The following is an 18926-nucleotide window of genomic DNA, read 5'->3' on the forward strand; positions in this document are numbered from 1 at the left end:
GATCAGGTGACCCATGCTTGACCCGTGGCTCAAAGTAAATCCTGTGATATAAGATATGAAGGAAGAATGCACTTCAAAAGGGGGATTTTATGGTGTATGAAGTCTACCTGTTTCCAAAGGATGCTGAACACTTAGTTGCTGTGGTATTCTGCATGGGTTAGACCCCAATACAGTTGGTCCAAAAAGGCATTGCTACCATGAGAGCTCTGGGCTTCCTTCAGCAGGCTTAGTTACCCAGAAAGGGCTATGAAATTATTAGGTGTCCATTAGATCCTCTCTTGGACTAAGGGACAAGATGGCAGCCCTAAAGACAAGTTCCCTGTCCGGCTGGGGTTCCCGGGTACCCATGGAGAGGCCTTGGCTGTCTGTGGGTTTCTATCTGTTTACAGTTTCTGTTTTGGCACGTTGTTAGCAAGCTCTTTGAGCCTGGCACATGTTCATGCCAAGGGTAGAGTTAATAATTCACCAGAAGGTGAGAGAGGGGAGAGAAGCCAGGCCAGTAGCTCATATACAGTTCCTGGATCGGTATGCTTTGTCACGCCCACCCCCACCCCGAGCCACAGGGCCAATCCTATTAGTCATCCTAGATGGGGGCAAGACAGGTTGGGGCTCAGTTGGGTTGTCCCCTCTGACCAACTTGGTTTCCAAAGGGCCTCGCAGAGCCACCCAGGTTCTAGCCTAGGTCCCACCCCTTTGCAGGTGTCCAGACACTGGAGGCAAATACCTTTCTCCTCAGGGCCTCTCCAACAAGCCACCAGCTGCAGCTTGTTTCCAGGGCTGTTAGGGAGCATTGCAGTGTGCCGAATAACCTGTTTAGTTTCTTCCCTGAGAAGGCTTACAAGGGAGCCCGTGGGTCATGGAGGAGTAGAAAACAGAAAATATTGCAACCCCTACACCTTCCTCTGGGGGACACATGTATAGATATATACACATATACATGTAGATATTCTGGGCACATTGGGATTCATTTCTTCCTTCTTTTAGTCTATAGGAAATATAAAGGTGTCTCTACAGACTAAGTCACGCAGAAGGCAGACAGCCAAGTCCATGTCACTTGCAGGATTGCTGCTCAAGTGTGTTCTGAATTCTACCCACCTGTTGAATTCCATTCCTGACAAGCAGGTTGGCCAAAAGACGCTCTCTTTAGAATCCCAGCATGGTCATTCCTCAACGTGGCTGGGTGAGTCCCCACCCTTGACCTTGAGGCTCTTCACCCATGGCCACAGATTAACTTGCTGTCATGGGCCTCAGGGCCCATCTGGTGGCCTGTTGCCTCCTGGTCATCCTTATGCCCACTTGCACTCTGACTGGGCTCAATGCCAAGGGTAGTTTTCTTTTTTCTTGAGTTGGAGAAATATACTTTGAGAAGGGTGGTTATGGTATTACACAAGGAGACTAAAGACAGGTGCCCAAGAACTTATTCTCTGACCTACTGTGCACAGGTCTGGTTGGAGGGTCCACATGGTAGCTGGGTCCTTTAAGAAGGCTGTGTGCACTGAATGAGAGGGTAGAGGGTAATGTGTCGTATTTATGCCTACTGTACAGCAACCAAAAATCAAAATTGGTTACCCTTGCTACCTTCAGATGATCTCTGTCTGTGTCACTACAATCTGAGTGTGGTGGCAGGGGGCTGCAGCCATGTCATTTATACTGTCCTTAATATCAGTTCTCACACACACACACACACACACACACACAAAGACAGAATTACAAACTTTTGGGGTTGGGAATTTAGCTCAGTGGTAGAGTGCTCGTCTAGCAAGCACAAGGCCCTGGGTTCGGTCCTCAGCTCTGGAAAAAAAAAAAAGACAGAATACCAGTTGACACAATCTCTAGTTGGACTAGTCACGTGTCCTTGGAGGGAGTAGACCTGGGTGACCCCTCAAAATCTTCATGCTTTCTTTCTTTCTTCATCCTTGCAGATCACCAGTCTAGTAGCTAGAGGTGTTGGTACACATCTGTAAATCCACCGTTAGGGAGGCCAAGGTGGGAGAATTTCTAGTTTGAGAGTGACTTAGACTCACACCTAGACAGTGTCTCAGCAGACAAACATCTCCTTATAAGTTTTTTTTATTAAAATACTGTCATACCTGGTGGAATGCAGCAGCAATCCTGGTACAGGGTGGCGTAACAAAACAGCCATGTTTACACTTTAAATATTCATGATAACTTAAACACACAGACACACATCATGGTCTTTGGCAGAAAATGTTCACAGCACAAAAAAAAATACTTTAAAAGAAATACCAAATATTAATCCAAAATATATTAAGTTGTTTTTTTTTCTTTCACAATATTTTTTTTGCCTTTTTTTCCCTCCTTTTTTTTTAAACTTTTGTCTTTGTAAACAACGTCCATGAACCAGATGTATTTCTCAGCTTTACACAGGGGAAAGGGGGAGTTAAAAAAATACGCAATTGCCCAGCAAATGCAAATGTTTAAAAAGGAAACGCAGAGAATCATGGGAATGGACCAAACAACAGACAGAACTTCAAACAGTGAAAGAAAAACAAACACAACAACCAGAGAAGACACAGAAGATCTGAAATCCACCAATCGCTTTCTGAGCCGATTGGGGGGGTTGCTTTAAGACCGGAAGTCAACGTCACTGCTGCTGGTAGGCTGCTGTGTAGGGGTACTTCACCTAATTCCAAGTCGCTGGCCCTGCTTCCGGGCTGGGGCACCGAGGAGCCAGCCTCTCGGGTGCCGTTCTGTGACGGGGGCACCATGGTGAGGACTTGAAGTTCACCGATTGGTTTTAACAACATAGCTCCCTCTCCCAGTCCCTGCTGGTGGGAACGAATACATTATGAGAACAACTTCTCCAGTTTCTTCAACGAGAACCTGGTGCTGGGCATAACAGATGCCCGCCTGTGGTGGCTCACCGCATCTGGCTCAGTTCGTCACCAAACTGACAGGATGTCCTGGGGATAGAAGCTGTGGAGCCATTCACGAAGGCTGGTGATAAGAATCCCGTGGGTTAAACACAGGGATTTAAAACAGAGGAAGGGCAACCAGTATCAAAATCCACAGCCAGGAACTGGAGAGGCAGAGGAACATCAGGGTAGACCTGTCAAATGTTTCAAGAACTGTGGCTGCGGGGGGCAGGCATCACAGCCCTGGAAGGCGAACTGAGTGAGATTATAGTCTTTTGTTCCCAAGGAAAGAGAATTATATACAAAACACACTGTTCTGCGGGCCTCTCAAATGGCCTTTAACCTACTCCACGCAAGAGGACATGCTGGTGCCTCCCGAAAGACTCACACTCAAAGTCCCCCAAGAGATTCAAGTCTTAGTGATCTGAAGAAGGCAGTCAGGAACTGAAGAGCAGATAAGTGTTGACTAGGGCCATGCTTAGCCACAGAACACCATGGCTGGCCTGAGTATCCCCGCAGACCATTCGGCTGGTGTCCAGCCAGTCTCAGGAATCAGAATCTGTTCCCTTCGGGCAGGACGGAGGGGTCTCAGCTCCTTTCTGCTCCAGCAACAGACCTTGGGGTGCAGGTGATGTCTGGCTTTTCCTTCCTCATTGTCATAGGAGAAATATAGGCCAAAAAGCAGTCTTCTGGGGGGGGGGGAGTGCAGCCTCTCCTTGCCCCCCCTGGAGTGCTCCTCTCTGAGTTCCATGCATCAAACCATCACTGGTTGGAGGCACAGCCTCCTCTCTTCTTCAGATCAGTATTTCCACCATGTCTGACAGATCCTGGACTCTGGCTGCAGCTACAGAGTCTGCAGAAAGACAAGAAGACAAGTCAATGCTCTGAGTATTATCCACCTGTTTCCTTCAGCTCCCAACACAGGGTCTTTCGACAGATCCCCTCCCCTAAGCAGCCTCGGTCCTCAGATTCCTCTTCCCTTGCTCAACTAAGCACAAGGCTGTGCTCCCTCCCCTCAGCTGAGGAAGTATGGCAGTGTTTAGACTCTGAACTAGCTCGAGTGATGGGTGGAGGGGTGTCCCCAGGGTTAGGAGCAGGCTGCAGCGTTCCTGTCATGCCTGTGGTTTTTCTGAGATCATGGGGCACACACAGGCAGCTATGCAAGGGCGAATGTGAAACCAGAGTAGAAAGGGAAAAGGCTTCCTCTAAAGTTTCTCCTTTCTGGGCTCTTCCAAACAGCTTCCCAACCCAAGATCACCATTGGGCCCACTTGCCAAATCCCTTCATCTTAGGTATTTGGATTGGCTCAGGAGGACTTGAGGGCAACTCTGGAAGAGTTGTAGTGCCTTCTGTGGAGTTGCTTTCTTTCTGAAATAGCTCAATGGCTCTGTCTTGCATTGAGATAACTTCCAACAACCCTTCGTTCGCACTGGGGGGCGGGGGGGGGGGGGGGAGACCCTTTCCATGATGGATGAAATTTAAGGAAATCCGGGGAAAACAGGCCCAGGCGTTCCAGTTCACACCTCTACCATGTTCTTGACCTCCATCTAAGCAAGTGGGGTGCTTACCCAGAGAGGGAGTCCTCTGGCCACTGTTGCACCCCAGGAGGCCGTCGGGTTCTGAAGCCAAGCAGGCAGAGGTGCTGTCTGCAGGGCCATCAGTCTGGGTGCTCCCGTCTCTGCTCCCATGTTTGGTGTGGGCAGGGAGGGGCGCTGTGGTCGGAGGCTCTTCCGCTGGTACCCGGTCTGTAAGAAAGAACGGACATTGATGGATACAGCGGGATGTCGGAGACACGGTCCCGATGAAGGACACCCTGAGCAAATGCCGTCGTCTGGGTAGCTCTTAATTTGCAAGATGTCTAATAGAATGAAAAGACTCCTCTTTTGAAGTGGGAATAAGTGGGGTCAGGATAGGCATCAACGCTCCGTAGCCCTTCTTTGCAGCTGAAATCTAGGATTTCTTAGTATGCACTCGGGAACAGCAGAACCTTGCCTAGATGTATCTGTAAGCAGCTGCTGGTCCAGCATCCACTCTAGTAGCAGGACCCCTGTAGGTTTCAGAGTCACGGAAGCCAAAGGCTAAGCCAGGTCCCCTAGGAGAGGGGTCAGGAAGCCCTGGTCTCAGTGGGTGTGTATTCTGAGAAAGAGTCTGCTCATACACATTCAAACCTTCCCACACCTTTCCGCCCAATGCATGGCAAGCCTCCTCATACCTCCTATCGGCCGGGCAGGTGCATCAGTCTGCCGCTCGCTGGATGCGAGCCCTTGCCAGCCCTGAGTCCCCACTGCAGCCGCAAAGATGGATGGCACCGACTTGGCAGGCCGTAGGGTGCCCTGGGTGGCCTTGCCAGGGTCTTTCCTGGAGCGCTGCTGAAGGACCTTGATCACTGCATCCTTCTCTAGGATCTGAGCATGGAGCACCTTCAATCTGTCGGGGAGGAGGTCACACTGTCAGACCCATGGGCTCAGCTCCTCCATCCCACCCATCTCACAGAAGTTGCAAAGAAACCCAGACATCCCTTCCTGAGGCAGGCAGGATTTCTTGGCCTTGTAAGCCCACCTCACGGCAAGACTCAGAGGAAGATCTCTTAAGTAGAAGAAATGGCCAGAGCTTGGGAGGTACCCACCCACCTCCAGCCTGCGCATACCAAAGATTCACTCACGGAAACAATTGTTTATAATTTCTGGAATGTCAAACATACTGAGATGCTATGGGTGGGGCCTGTTTACCAGGGACAAAAGGACTGGGAAGAGACTGGTAGCACCGTTCCACCCACCCCACCCCCACCCAGATACCCTGCCTGACCCTAGAGTACCTGCTCTCCATCTCCTGGTGCCTATGGTTGCCTGCCAGCAGGCCCTCGTTGAAACTGCTGCTGGGCGAGGGCTGAGGGGAGTGTCGGATCAGAGTGGTGTCGCGCTGGGCGGCTGCGGTGGCCGCCGCATCCATGGCAAACTGCCTCATGGCCCGTTCCTCCAAATACTTTTGTTCCCACTTGGTCATGTCCGCCTCTAGAGCCAGGATCTGTTCTTCCTTCTCTCGCAGCTGTTCTGACAGTCGCAGGGCACTGAGCTCGGTGGACCCAGCATGGCTGCCACCACCAACTGTGAGGGTGCCTGTCTGTCTCTGTAGAGCAAGGAACAGCATGGTCAAGGGTAAAGGCTGGCATGAGGGGACTCTGTTCCTCAAGCTCACACGAAGACTCTCATATGCAACACATATAGCCCTTCCTACTCGCACGCAGAGATATAGGTGATAACAACGGTCCTCACATCCTCTCCTTAATTCTGGTGGTCAGGAGCACAGGGGCACATATGACTATAAAAGCCATTCTCTGAAGTGGGAGTTGGAATGTGAGTGGCAATTGGGACAACTAAAGTTTTGGTTGCCATACTTTAGGGTAAAGCTGGGTATGGAGATAGAACTCTTATCTGGTTTGTAAACACAAGAGATATTTATGTCCAAGCACAGACTCAGGGCTCAGACACCTTCCTTCCTATTTTCGATCAGACAGATCAGAGTGTCCAGTTTTCTACTGACTGGTACTAAGGTACCAATTTTCTGTTATTGCCACGGTAGGGCTCGCGGTACAGCCCTTGCTATACAAGGTGCCTGAGAGGGATCAAGCAATCAAGGGGGACATGGAGCAATTATCCTTCCAAGAGGACAAAGACTAGAGATCAGGGACTCCTCGGATTCTGCCTGGTACTGCCAGCTGCACAGGTCTCTTCTGGGCTTACCTGCTGTGCACGCAAGGCTTTGAGTTCCTGCTCCAGGCGCGTGCGCAGACGCAGCTCCAGCTGCTCCCGCTTCTCACAGGCAGCCTGCAACTGTCCCAGCGCCTGCTGCAGCCGCTCCACCTTCTCCACATAGGCCTGCTTCTTGCGCAGCTCCTCCTCAGCTCGGGCGGCGCGGTTTTGTGCATTGCCCAGAGCCTGCTCCAGCAGCTCAGCACGTCGCCGCTGGTCCTCGATGGCGCCACGCAGCAGTGCCATCTCCCGCTCCAGCTTCTCCTGTTCCTGTTGCTGCTCGTAGCCTGTCGGGGGATACATTAAAGAGGAAGAGAGTCAGCGATGGCACCTGCTTCTCTTCTCACACTCAATACTTCTGAGAGTTATGTATTTGCATTTCGGCGAGAGGCAGATTAACGTAAGAGTAAATGGCAGAGCCCAACCCTGTGACCCTTGCTGGGACAAATAAGCCAAAGTGGCCTTTCAGCTGCTCGAACTGTGCCAGGCATGGCCATCACCAGAACATATTTTCCTTAAGCTTCATGATAACTAGACCACTCAGGCAGAAACCGTGCCAACCTTTTATAGATTAGGATACTGTAACGAGGTCATTCATTGTTCAACCAGGAAGGGCACTTTTGACCTTATCACAGGTCGAATCTGAGGCTCCTGATTTATAGAAGAAACATAGGTACCAAATGGCTGACTGGGATGCTCCAGCTGTAAGGCTGGGCATGCAGCCCTGCCCCCTACGGGCCTGCCAAAATGGACTCTTAAGTGCAGCCTGTGGATGGTAGCCTCTCCTGTTCAGTAACCTTTTCGTTGCATGGTCTGGAGACCCACAAGTAGGCTCATAAGAGAATTCAAACCCTGCAGCACAATGGACAGGATGCTAACCCAAAGACTTGTGTCCAAGACCCCAGCTATCCCTGACCACTTTGCTAACTGATTGGGGGGAACCCCGCTAAGAGAGTCCCAGCCAAGCCAAGAACACAGATGATCTACGCCAAGATCCACCTGGAAGGACTCGCCCTTTGGGAGTCTTGGGCTGGTCGACCAGAATGACTGCCCATTTCTCTGGGGGAGGGCATAGGGACAGGGTTGAGGAACAAAACGTTATCAGTAAGATTTTCTGCTATAGTGGATTGTTCTACATTATCCAAAACAGTAATCAACAAGGTCACGTTCAGCCACTGAGCTCTTGAAATGTGGCTGGAAAGACAGTAGAAACTTAACTTTCTTTGGGCTATCGGTTAGGACATGGCCCTAGTATGCAGAGGCCTCCCTTCGCCAACTCCTTGAGCAGCATGGAAGGGGCACTGGGGGCCATCCAGGCCACTGGCTTCACTCTTTGATGTGGACGGAAAAGATGGGGCTGTTGGATGATACTTTAATACGACTGTTCGCCAACTGGTGAGTGGGGTAGAGGGAAGAAGTCAGGTTTGGACTCAGAAGCAGCATCCTCTCATCCACCAGCCCTACAGCCCGGGTCTGAATAATGTCCAGGCCTCACTCCAGCTCTGGAAGTAATAGGATGTAGATACTTCCGTATCCCGTGCCAGTCCAAAGTAACACCTGACCAGTGGTCAGGGCACAGAGGCAGTTCCTGAAGGCCCAAAACAGACAATACAGGCAGAGCTGGCCAGTGGCTTATGGCGGGGGGGGGGGGGGGGGGGGGGGGGGGAAGGGGTTCTGTACCCTCCAGAAAAAAGGTCAACCTTAGCAGGAATGGTGATTACACAGGGAGAAAAGAAAAACCAACCTGCTAATGCTAGGGGTTCTTCTTCTTCTTCTTTTTTTTTTTTTATTTGTGACAGGGTTTCTCTGTGTAGCCCTGGCTGTCCTGGAACTCACTCTGTAGACAAGTCTGGCCTCGAACTCAGAAATCCGCCTGCCTCTGTCTCCCAAGTGCTGGGATTAAAGGCGTGCGCCACCACTGCTGGACTAGGGGTTTCTCTTTGTTCCTCCGGCTGTGGATCCAGTTTTTTGTTTGTTTGTTTTTTGTTTCCAGATGCCTTGTACAATCTCTAAGATACCTCGGTTGGGGGTGGGTGGCTGAGTCTACTTAGCAGGCTCCCCTTATTCAGGTCCCAGTCTCCCTTTGTGCTCATGCTCTCTCCTCCCAAAGCCAGGCTGGGCGCCGCCGGGGCCGAAGGGCGCCACTGTCAGGCGCACAGGGGAGGGAACTGAGGGGGACGGGCTGGGAGCGGAACAGCCCAGCGGCTCTGGAATGCCAGGCATCCAGGTCACCCGCGGCTGCGAGATTAATGGCTCCAGCAAGAAGCCAAGAACAGCCTGGCGCTAGCTCGCTCCCCGGGGAGCGGAAGCGCCTCCCGGCTGCTTCTGCCCCTCCCCCTCTGCAGGCTTCCAGAAACCCTCCCTACGACTTCCTTTCTTTGCCAGAGCCTGGCTCCAAAACCCACCCTTCCCACCGAAGCACCCCTAAACTCTTTCCCTAGCAGTCGGATCTTCTACAGATTCCCAAGGGCAAACCCCTAGGCGACAGACACACCTCTTTCCCCTTCGCCTCCGTTCCAGAGACCTTTAGCCACCTCATTTTGCAAGGTAGTAGTGGATAGCACAGGTCTTGCCCAATCTGAGCCCATTCCCTGCCAAAAGTTTATTAGCAAGTCCCTGAAGGGGGCGGGGCGGCTGGCATCCAGAAGCCCCTCTCTCTAGAGCCTCTTGAGCCACCCCTAACAAAGTACTCTCAGATATATTCTTCCTGAACGCCTTCTTACCTACAAGTCTGCCATTTCTCCTCCGTGTCTGAGAGTCCTCTGCTACCTCCATATTTACAGATTTCCCCGGGGTCACCAGGGGCTTCCTAATCACCAACCTCCCGGCTCATGAACATTTTGTGGGAACCTGCTCCTGCCTTAGGGAACCTGTCTCACCTCCCTGCCATTCTCTGGATGAATTCCCACCCTCTGCCCAACGCTGGCCAGGTGCTTAGCCCGGCTCCACTAATGAAGGAACAAATGGATTAGTCTGAAAAGCTTCCAGGATACCAGGACCTCCCTGCTTTAAAGAGAAACTTTCTGAATGCCTCCTTTAGGCCATAGCTGTTGACTAAACCCATCTGTGGCTATCCCAGGAAGTTTCACCAATTCAACCATCCCCTGCAGTTTGTGCCCCCAGCCTTTCTGTTGAACTCTGAAGAACCCTCATTGCCCTCCATTTAACTATGGCCAGGCCTGTCATGGCCTCCCTACAGGAGGGCCTGAGAGTCCATATTGTGTGGCTCAGCCAGTTACTGCTCCCCAGTCCCTATTCATCTTAGGAAACCACCCCTTCCTACAGCAGCCATTCAGTGAATCTGTTCCCAAAGTACCACTCTGCAAGGGGAAGGAGGTGGCGGTGGTAGTGGGGTCATGTCATAGTCGCCCCAGGTTTCTCAGCTGGTCCCCTACTCACTCTGAGCCAGCAGCTTGGCTACCATGTCCTGACTGCCCGCCTGGGCTTCCTGCGTCTTGCTTGCCAGGTGGCGGTTTGCGGATTCCAATCTTTCTGTTTCAAATAAAGGAGAAAGAGTTTTACCCTCAGGTCCTAACTGCAGGCTTGCACCCTCTAAGCTAGGGAGATGGGATTATAAGGAAGTCCCAGTTCAGATCAAGGCCCAATGATGGGGGGCTAATGTAGGCCTCTAAGAGCACAGAACAGATTCTGATTTTCCCCCCTAAAACAGAGCCGCCGAAGTCTGACAGATGATGTCCTCCCAACGCCCCACCCACGTACCCGCTTCTCACCTCTAAGGTCTCGGTTGAAGTCCTGCAACCGTCTCATCTCACTGTCCATCTTGTTCCTCATGGTCTTCTCCAGGGCCTCCCTCTTGGAAGAGGTCCTCATCAGGCTCTCGTGGGCCTCAGAGAGCCGCTGGATTTCATTTTCCAGCTGTGAGAGACAGACAATAAGTTCCCTGTCAGGAAGGGTCCTAGGGAGGGACTCTAGTGAGACAGTCACAGGACTGCAGCCTCTCGGGTAGACCATGCGGCTGCCTGCACCCTGGGCTGGATGCTTTTCAAGGGGGCCACTACCTCCAGCCTGCCCCATGCCTAGCGTTGGACCAAGCATGGGTGGGTTACAGCCTACCCAGAACTCTGTAGATAGTTGAGTGGAAGGTCTGAGACTATTGCTAAAGTTAAGCCTTAGTACACAATTGGCCAGGCTTCACTGAGGAAGTGGGGGTGCCAGACCCCCAGCCTGAGCTGCCTCTGCCCAGAGCATGTGGCTGCCCCTCCCACTTGGAAGCCACAGGTCTTCCACGTGCTCCTAGCTGGCTTGCTTTGCCAACACGTTGCTTTTTTTCTTTTCCCTGAGAGGAGGGGCTTTCTCTTTGGCCAGGGCTGGCCTGGAACAGACTCGCTGTTGTGTGGGTGCACAAAGGGCTCTCTGTGGGAGGTGTCCACAGGAGGGGCTGCGCAGGGCCAGGGTACAAGTGTGCTGGGAGCTAGTGAATGAGTTCTTTCTAACCACCACTGGCTAGCAACTGCTCGTGCATGCATCAGGGCTGGTCCTCAGCTGTCTGGAGTCAGCTTCATGTGTGTGTGTGTGTGTGTGTGTGTGTGTGTGCAAAAGGCAGCCTGATAGGCTTTCCTGCCCCCCCACCCCCGGCCTCCCTCTGCACTGCCCACCCCCAGGAGTCCCCACCTTTTCTATGCGGCTGGCCTTCTCTGAAGTGCTCTCCAGCTCTCTCTGCAATCGCTCATTGTCCCTTTGCAGCCTGGCGTTCTCCCTCAGTACAGTCTCCATCTGGGCCAGGTGGGCACTGCCCGAGGTGGCCTGGGCACTGGGTGGTCCCTCCACTGCAGGTGGACTGAAGGAGCTCGGGGGACCATGGCCTAGAGCGGCTGGATGGAGGGGGGCGGAGTGCTCCTGGGGTTGCTGCAGGTACTGGTACTGCTGCTGCTGGAGGAACACTGGTGGTACCTGGGCCTGCAGGATTCTGGAAAAGAAGAGGTGAATGAAGCTCAGAGAGACAGACAGACAGACAGACACACACCCACACACTGACTGAGCCTCCCCAGTGTTAGGCAGCGACTAGGGCCTGTGCCACAAGGTGCCTAAAACTCAAGAGCCAGAGAGCAGGACCCGTGTGGGGTAGGTGAGGTGGCACTGCAACCAGATACCCATTCTGTTCACAGCTGCCTTAGGGACCAACCCCAAGCAAGCCTGGCCGTCCTAAGCAAATACAGCCTAAATATTCTCTTTAAAAACGCACTCATGACCTTCTGAATTGATAGAAGGATCTTTTGGGATGGAAACCCCAGAGTCCCAGGCCTCAGGAGGGGCACTTATTAGAGGATTCTGGCAGGTAAGCCAAGTCAGCTAAAGCCGCTCGCCTGAGTTTTCTCCTCTTTGTTTCAGGGGTTCTGCTACGCCCCCCCCCCCCCGACTGAAATTCTTTTCAAAGACCCCAGCTAAGGTTAAAGCAGGGAATCAGATGCCAGGGGGAAGAGCTCAGTCTCACAAACAGGGCAACAGCTTTCAGCTCTGGCTGTGAGGCCTTCAGCAAACCAGTGCTAGGGCTGCCAAGTGTCACCTATGGCTGCTAAATCACAGGGGTCTCTGGCCACAGAAGCCAGGCTCGACAGAATGGCTGGTGACAGCAGGGTCACCCATGACTGTTCAGCCTCCATCTCTGTTGGGGAGCACCTGAGTTTATTTTTTTATTTTATTGTACCTTTTTGGGTTTGGTTTTTTCGAGCACCTCAGTTTATAAAGAACAAGGAGCCACCTCTGGATTAGTTCCACAGTGGAGCTCAGGACCGTGTTCTACCTGGCCCTTGGCTACGACTGTAACACATCCTTATGCTCCATGTCTAGAGAACAGAGTGAGGCACAGGTAGTCAGAGGCCCTTTGGGGTCTGTGACCCCAAGTGTCACAACTGCCTTCTCAGTTGTACTAAGATTTTCTTTTTTTTTCTTTCTTTTTTCTTTTTTGGTTTTTTCGAGACAGGGTTTCTCTGTGTAGCCCTGGCTGTCCTGGAACTCACTTTGTAGACCAGGCTAGCCCCAAACTCAGAAATCCGCCTGCCTCTGCCTCCCAAGTGCTGGGATTAAAAGCGTGCGCCACCACCGCCTGGCTGTACTAAGAATTTCTAGAAGCCTCGTGAAAGTTGGATTTCACTTCTGGGTGTCTCATGCCCCTCTCTGCCATCCCCAGTGTCCAAAATCACCCCTCGAGCCTATGGCTCCTCCCCTGTTCTTTGAGCCTCTGACTCAGTCCCTAACAAATCTTTCTCATCGAGTCAGCCAAGGAAAAGCTTGCACGTGCTTTTTCCTCTATCAGCTCCTGGGAGAGCAGAGTAGAGGGCTACCACTGGACTGACTAAACTCTCCTTTACTGCCAAGTGCGGTCACTCTTGGGGTGGCCTCAGAAAATTGTTGTCGGCCCCCCTCCGCCCCCCCCAAAAGGGCAGGCAGACACAACTGACATTCTTCGAGAATGACCTAGCCCCAGTCAAGAATGGCGACTCCTTTCCGTTCACACTTGCTCCTGGCTCTTCCATTTCCCACTGCCCTCCTCCCTATGTTTTTGTTCTCCTACAAACAGCCCACTTCCTTGACTGGATATTATCTTTCCTGGCAGGGTTCAATAGGGCTGATCCAAAAGAAACTCTTCCTGACTGGCCCTGAGAAGGGAGGAGAGGTGGGGGTCTGGGGGAGTGGAGGCTGGAGGAAACCCACGAGGCCATACCCCCGGCGCCCCCCAGCCCAGGGCCGCCATTCTCTGCTAGAGTGAAGAAAACCAATTGGTGGAATATGGAGCAACCAACTAAGGATTCAGCAAGGGTGAAAGTGAACCAGATGCTGACCTTGAACCAAGAGGGTCTCCTCCGTTAGGTTCCTTAGAGCCCAACCTCACCCCACCCCAAGGGAGATACAGCAATGCTGCCTGTTTCTCTGGAATCGGTACAGGGCCTCCGCTAAGATGACTAAGGCAGGCCCCCTCATTTCTAGGAACCAGGGCTCCTGCAATGATCAGGCTTCCTGCTTTCACTCGGGGCGCTCCCAGCCCCCAGCCTGGCTCCCATGACCCATTCTCTAAGGCTGGTACTGAAATCTCTTTTAAGTGTCGATCACATCACGCCCTCCAACACACACACACACACACACACACACACACACACACGCACACGCACACGCACACGCACACGCACACGCACACGCACACAGACACACACCAAGAGTTCACACTCAGTCAAGCCAAGCAAGCCACTCCCCTGATCCAACAGCATTCTAAACCTACACACACACACACACACACACAAGCTCACTCACTCACCCAGGCCCATAATGACAAGCAAAAGGGGAAAATCTAACAAGTAATTATAACCCGCAGACAAGGCAGCAGTACAGGAGTGGCTTAGTGAGCCACCCTACTTCTTTCAGCCTCATTAGCAACACCTCCCAATGTCAAGGCCAACAACAAAAATGTTCACTTTTTCTTAAAAAACTTTCAGGAAGTTCCACCTTTGGCCTACTTAACTGGGGAGCAGTTTGGTAAGGATTCCTATTGTCTTTAATTAGTTCTTTCTTAAAAAAACAAAACAAAACAAAAAGTTTTCACCTTTGAACCCCATTCCCATCCCCTGGGAGCCTTCCTTATTTGAATGCTATAGACAATGCTATGTATAGTTTGAGTTAAAGCAATGATGTCAGTTTCTTTTTGTTCTCGACAGTCTTGCTACTTAGCCCAAGGTGGTCATCTTGTGATCCTCCTGCCTCACCTAAACATTACAGGCATGTGCTACCATGACTGGATCAGCTAAATCCCCCCTAGCCTCCAGTCCCCAGTTTCCCCTTCTCAAGACTGGAGAGGGTAGATCTAGATCAGACAGCCCCAGGAGCTGGTGAGGTGCCCTGAGATTGGGATCCTGACAGCTGAGATCCAGGATAGAACCTTGGGGTTCTCCTCCTGGGAGACTGAACTAGAAGAAACCCAGGGTTACCTGACTTCCGCATGCTGGAGGTGTGGGCTGCTTCGGGGACGGTATCTTGGGTCAGTGACAGCCGAAGTCTCCTGAGCCATCAGAGCATGTGGGTACTGAGGTGGTGGCCCACGGGGCTCTGGGCCCTCAGCTGGGGGTCCTCGGGGTTGGGGACCCTGCTGGCTTCGGGCCAGCTGAGGGAAACTGTGGGAGGAGCTCATGTGGCTGGGGACCCGAGCACCGTTTCTTTCCAGGGACAGCTGCAGAAGCCGTTCACTCAGGGAGCGCACATGGCCGTGCCTCAGCTCTCGCAGAGCCTCATCCTGTCGGCGGCCGCCTCCCGACGCCCCTCTAGGATCCCGGTCCCCAACATGCGGGCGGGACCCTGCCTGCTGCGCCGCGTAGTACTGCGAATGGGCTTTGGCCTCCTCATAGGTGGGGAGCTCTTCTCCCTTGCTGGGCTGTGGGCACAGCCTGTACAGCCTGTTCTCTGCCAGGTGGGTCTCTCCACCCTGATGCTCCTGGCCCTGGGGCTCCTGCCTGGTGGCCTGCTGTAGCACCTGACTGTCCTCGGGTGCTCCGATCTCCAGGGAGGCCTGGGGGGTCCCTGTGCCCCCAGCTCCAGCCCCACCCCGCAGGGCCTGCTGCTGGATGGCCAGCAGAGTACGAGTCTCTGTCAGGTTGCCGTAGCGCAGCTGCTCCTGAATGAGGCGGTGCAGGACTGTCCCCGAGGAGTCTTCCAGTGTCCTCATACTTCTCTGGCTTGCACACACCTGCTTAGACAATGGCCAGCAGGCACCCGGTCTCAGAGCACCTAAGAGACAGAAAGAACAGCAATCAATGGAAGCGCTTACAAAGGAGGGAGGGGCACTTGCCGGAACACTCTGGATGAAGGAGGAGGGTAGGTTAGGTAGGAGGTTTTAGGCAAGGGCCAACATGGCCATCTATTAAGTTTAGTTACTGAGCTTCTGGTCCTCAGTTTGCCATATGTGTGTGTATGTGTGTATGTGTGTGTGTATATACACACACACATACACACATATATACACACAAACACATATATACGCATACACACACACAGTGTGCCTCTTGGAGTTGAAACAGGGTGAGTGCCTGGCATGCTATAAATCCTTTGCAAATGCTTATCATTGTAATGACATTTACAGAGATTTAACTGATCCTACAGAAATACAACCGAAAACCAGAAGGCTATCTATTATCACAGTTCCCGGGAGTCAGCCAGCCATCAACCCCAAACGATCTCATGAGTGACTGTAGGACAGGCCTCCATCAAATTCAACCACTTAGCAATATGAGTCCAATTTCCTGGCAGGCGGTTGAGAAGGAATGTAGTCAGGTAGAAAGGCGCTCTAAGCACATAATCCCATTGACTCTTTGGAATAAAGATGCCCGAGCCACGGGTAGTCAGCCCACCCTCCACTCCATTCTCTTCCTGGAGCCAGACCCTGGGCTCAAAGGCTCATGATAAAATAAATCTGAGTCTCCTTGTCATAGATGACCTCTGCAGTCACCCTGCAGGGTGAGCAGCACGAGGCGCTGCGTGTGAGCTGGGGAGGAGGCAGAGGTGTGCTTGCAATGGTCGGAGTCAGCGAAACATTAAACGTTTTCGATGATGACCACCCTCCTTTCTTGGCACACACATTTGCTACTTGGGGAAGACGAAGCAGGGATGGCCCCTTTTCTTGCCATAATGCCAGCCCCCCCCGCCCCCCCCGTGTCCTACCTCAGTTTGGGAATCACCAATTCTGTTGACAGAGCTTGGGGGGGGAGTAGGTAATAAGCCTTGAGAACACCCAAGCCGGCAACTAATCCCCCCGCCACACACACCCTACAACTGCACCCTCCAATGTGTAAGACTCGAGAAGCCTGTTAGCACGCAGCTTTTTCTACGCGGCATTTCCTAAGTTATTCACTGTCTGGGCTGACTCCCGCTAAGGAGGATCCGGGAGCGGCTAGAAGGAATGCGGAGCCTTCCCGGCAGATTCCAGGCGCGCCAACGACGAGGCAGGCTCCCGGAGCACCGAACATTTCCGAGGCCTTACATCGCACAAACATCCCAATCTAATCCCCTAGATACACAATCTTTCAAATTCTTGAGTAGTCTATGAGTAGTTACTAAAAATCAGCTTCCTTACGCGGGCGTTGTACCTGGACTGCTCTAGAGCGCTGCACTGGGAAACCAGGCACCTTTCTAAGCAAACATGCATCTCAGGTCTTGGCCTGGGCTCCCTCCAGCAAAAGGAACCAAGTCAGGCCAGGCCAGGGTTCCAGCGTTACCCACCTTCTACCGAGGCGGACCACTAGTACCGGTGGCTGCCCGAGTGCCCCGGGCGAGCAAAACCCGCAACCGCGAGAAGTCTTTAAGCATCGCGGGTCCGCCTCTCTCCCTAACCCTCTTTGTTTTCCAAATACTTCAGCGCTGACGTCACCGGACTGGACAGCAGGCTGCATTCTTTCTAAGTGAGAGCCAGTTCGTGGCTCCGGAGAGGATTTTCCAAGGAAGACAAAGAAGAATTCTTGAGCTAGCTGAGGGTAAAAGCCACCTGTATCCCCAATCTAGACAAAGCAGTCGCGACGATCTTGTAATTCAGCAAGATATGCCTACCGCAGCTTTTCACTTGCCCCGTACGCGAGACGCACACTCCCAAACACTGATCCTCTGTCCTTCCTCCAGCCCCCGTGGGTCGGAGAATCGTGTCCTCACCCCCACAAAAGCGCGAGCAGCCTAGGCAAGACAGACACCCAGGACTGATCCTCGAAAGGGTGAGGCTCCCCTCCCGGCTCCCGGGGAGGTTCGTCCACCCCAGCTCCGATCTCCAGAAAGGGTCGGGCTGATCGCCGTGTCGGGGTTCCGCTGGAAAGCGTCCCCGCCGGCCTCGCGCACTGCCCGGAGCGCGGGGCGCCTTGCTTACCGCTGCGGCCCGCGGCTGCCGGCGCACGCAGACCCGGTTCGGCTTAGGTACGGTCGGCAACAGAGGTGCGCACTCGTCGGTGGCGCCGCCGATCTGCTTGCTCGCGCCCCAGTGCGCAGCCTCTAGGTCAGCCCGCGCTGGAGGCGGCTGCTATGCCAGGAATGTGAGAGTTTCAGGTTCCCCCTCGGGATCAAAGCGAACCACAAATAACCTCTCAGCGCGCCGCCCTCCTCCGCTCTCCGCCTCCCTCCGCTCCCCGGCCCAGCCCCCGCCTTCCTCCCGGGAGGCGGCGCTGCGGCTGGCCGCTGGGCTGGCCTCAGCCTTGTCCCCTTGCCACCCTGGGCTCTGGCGGCCGTGTGGCATTCCCTGCCCCCTGCTTTGTGTCCTAGCTGTTGGGGGTGTCTTAATCAACTCGTCCCGAGATCGCTCCAGCACTGTCCGCACCCGGTTCTCACCCGTCATTCCTACAGGCGCCGAGGGACGACTTCCCGGGACGAGCCTCGCGCGCTCCTACGGTGGCTGCAGGAGGGGGTCTGTGGCGTTTCGGAGAAGGCGGGAGGACTGCAAAGCAGTTCACATCCGCCCACTTTTGACCGTGTTGCAGGCGAACCAATGTTTCGTCCCGCAGCTGCCCAGCCTCTTTCTTAACCCTTACTATTTCACCCCCCAGCGGCAAACATTGAATTGCACCTTTATTGTTTACAAACACCTTCGCCGGCTCTTTTAGATCCTCCCTCTACAGGAAGTGTGTGAATCTGGGTTGGAAATCTGGTGAATTTAATCCACTACCCAAGTGAATGAGCCACTCACTGGGCACTCGGTCCAACTTCTTCCTGACTCGGCTCATCTTCAAGCTAGGCACGCGGCGGGTCACCAGTTGCTTTTTTTTACTCGGCCATCCGATTCCAGTCACCCTTGGGTGCTCTCATCACCTCTGTAATAAATAAGAAACCAAACTCAGAGAGTTTAAGCAACTTACCTAGGATCACACAGATTCTTGGTTTTCGGAATCCGGGCTCCCTAACCTAACAAGACAGGCCCAGAGATCTCTGCTTCCACCTACTGTCCCCAGTTCCAGTGTCTTTTCTACCTCATCTACACCTAGCCAACCCTCTTTGTCTTCCGCCTCTCTGGCTTCTGGTGTTTTACTTTGGTGTGGAATCGACTCTTCTCTCTCATTTGGACCCTTCTTCAACTTCCCCAGAAGATTCCTTCTCCAGCTTAGCTGCTCGGACTCTCCTCCTCCTCCTCCTCCTCCTCCTCCTCCTCTTCCTCCTCCTCCTTCTCCTCCTCCTCCTCCCTCTGGTTAGAGCTTCCCGTTGGCTTACATTCCTCAGTCCCATCCACCTAGAATCAGGGCTCATTTCTGCTGCAGGCTGGCCAGCCCCCCCCCCCTTCCCTCAGCGTTCTCAATTCCCAAGTTTGTTTGAAGGGTCCAAGGGCGAGAAATCT

The 18926-nt window shown here is 53.1% G+C and overlaps 1 protein-coding gene across 5 annotated transcripts; it reads right to left on the bottom strand.

Moving 5' to 3' along the window:
* Positions 1 to 2052: 2052 nt before the first annotated feature.
* Amotl2 (angiomotin like 2) lies at positions 2053 to 18684 on the bottom strand. Of its 5 annotated transcripts, XM_052187507.1 has the most exons (11): positions 18624 to 18684; positions 18285 to 18408; positions 14563 to 15355; positions 11258 to 11552; positions 10357 to 10501; positions 10025 to 10117; positions 6617 to 6912; positions 5692 to 6002; positions 5089 to 5303; positions 4445 to 4621; positions 2053 to 3729 (listed from the first exon to the last, which is right to left on the bottom strand). In XM_052187507.1, exons 2-11 carry the CDS (start codon positions 18319 to 18321, stop codon positions 3671 to 3673), a joined length of 2421 nt encoding a protein of 806 aa, XP_052043467.1. In that variant the 5' UTR covers positions 18322 to 18408; positions 18624 to 18684; the 3' UTR covers positions 2053 to 3670. The 5 variants fall into 5 exon arrangements, with proteins under 5 accessions (XP_052043467.1, XP_052043471.1, XP_052043468.1 ...); XM_052187511.1 differs by lacking the exon at positions 18285 to 18408 and having other exon boundaries at positions 18454 to 18655; XM_052187508.1 differs by lacking the exons at positions 18285 to 18408; positions 18624 to 18684 and adding an exon at positions 17930 to 18025.
* Positions 18685 to 18926: the final 242 nt, after the last annotated feature.

The sequence above is a fragment of the Apodemus sylvaticus genome, chromosome 7, assembly GCF_947179515.1.
Source record: "Apodemus sylvaticus chromosome 7, mApoSyl1.1, whole genome shotgun sequence".
In the NCBI taxonomy this organism is placed as follows: Eukaryota; Metazoa; Chordata; class Mammalia; order Rodentia; family Muridae; genus Apodemus; species Apodemus sylvaticus.

Bases quoted from the DNA above. Each gene is read 5' to 3' on its own strand.
- Amotl2 (XM_052187507.1), bottom strand. From the start codon at position 18,321: ATGAGCCGAGTCAGGAAGAAGTTGGACCGAGTGCCCA. The intron at 6,913-10,024 runs GTGAGTAGGGGA...ATCCCCCGACAG, and splicing joins AGCCAAGCTGCTGGCTCAGA to GCTACGAGCAGCAACAGGAA. The intron at 6,003-6,616 runs GTAAGCCCAGAA...CTTGCTCTACAG, and splicing joins AAGCCTTGCGTGCACAGCAG to AGACAGACAGGCACCCTCAC.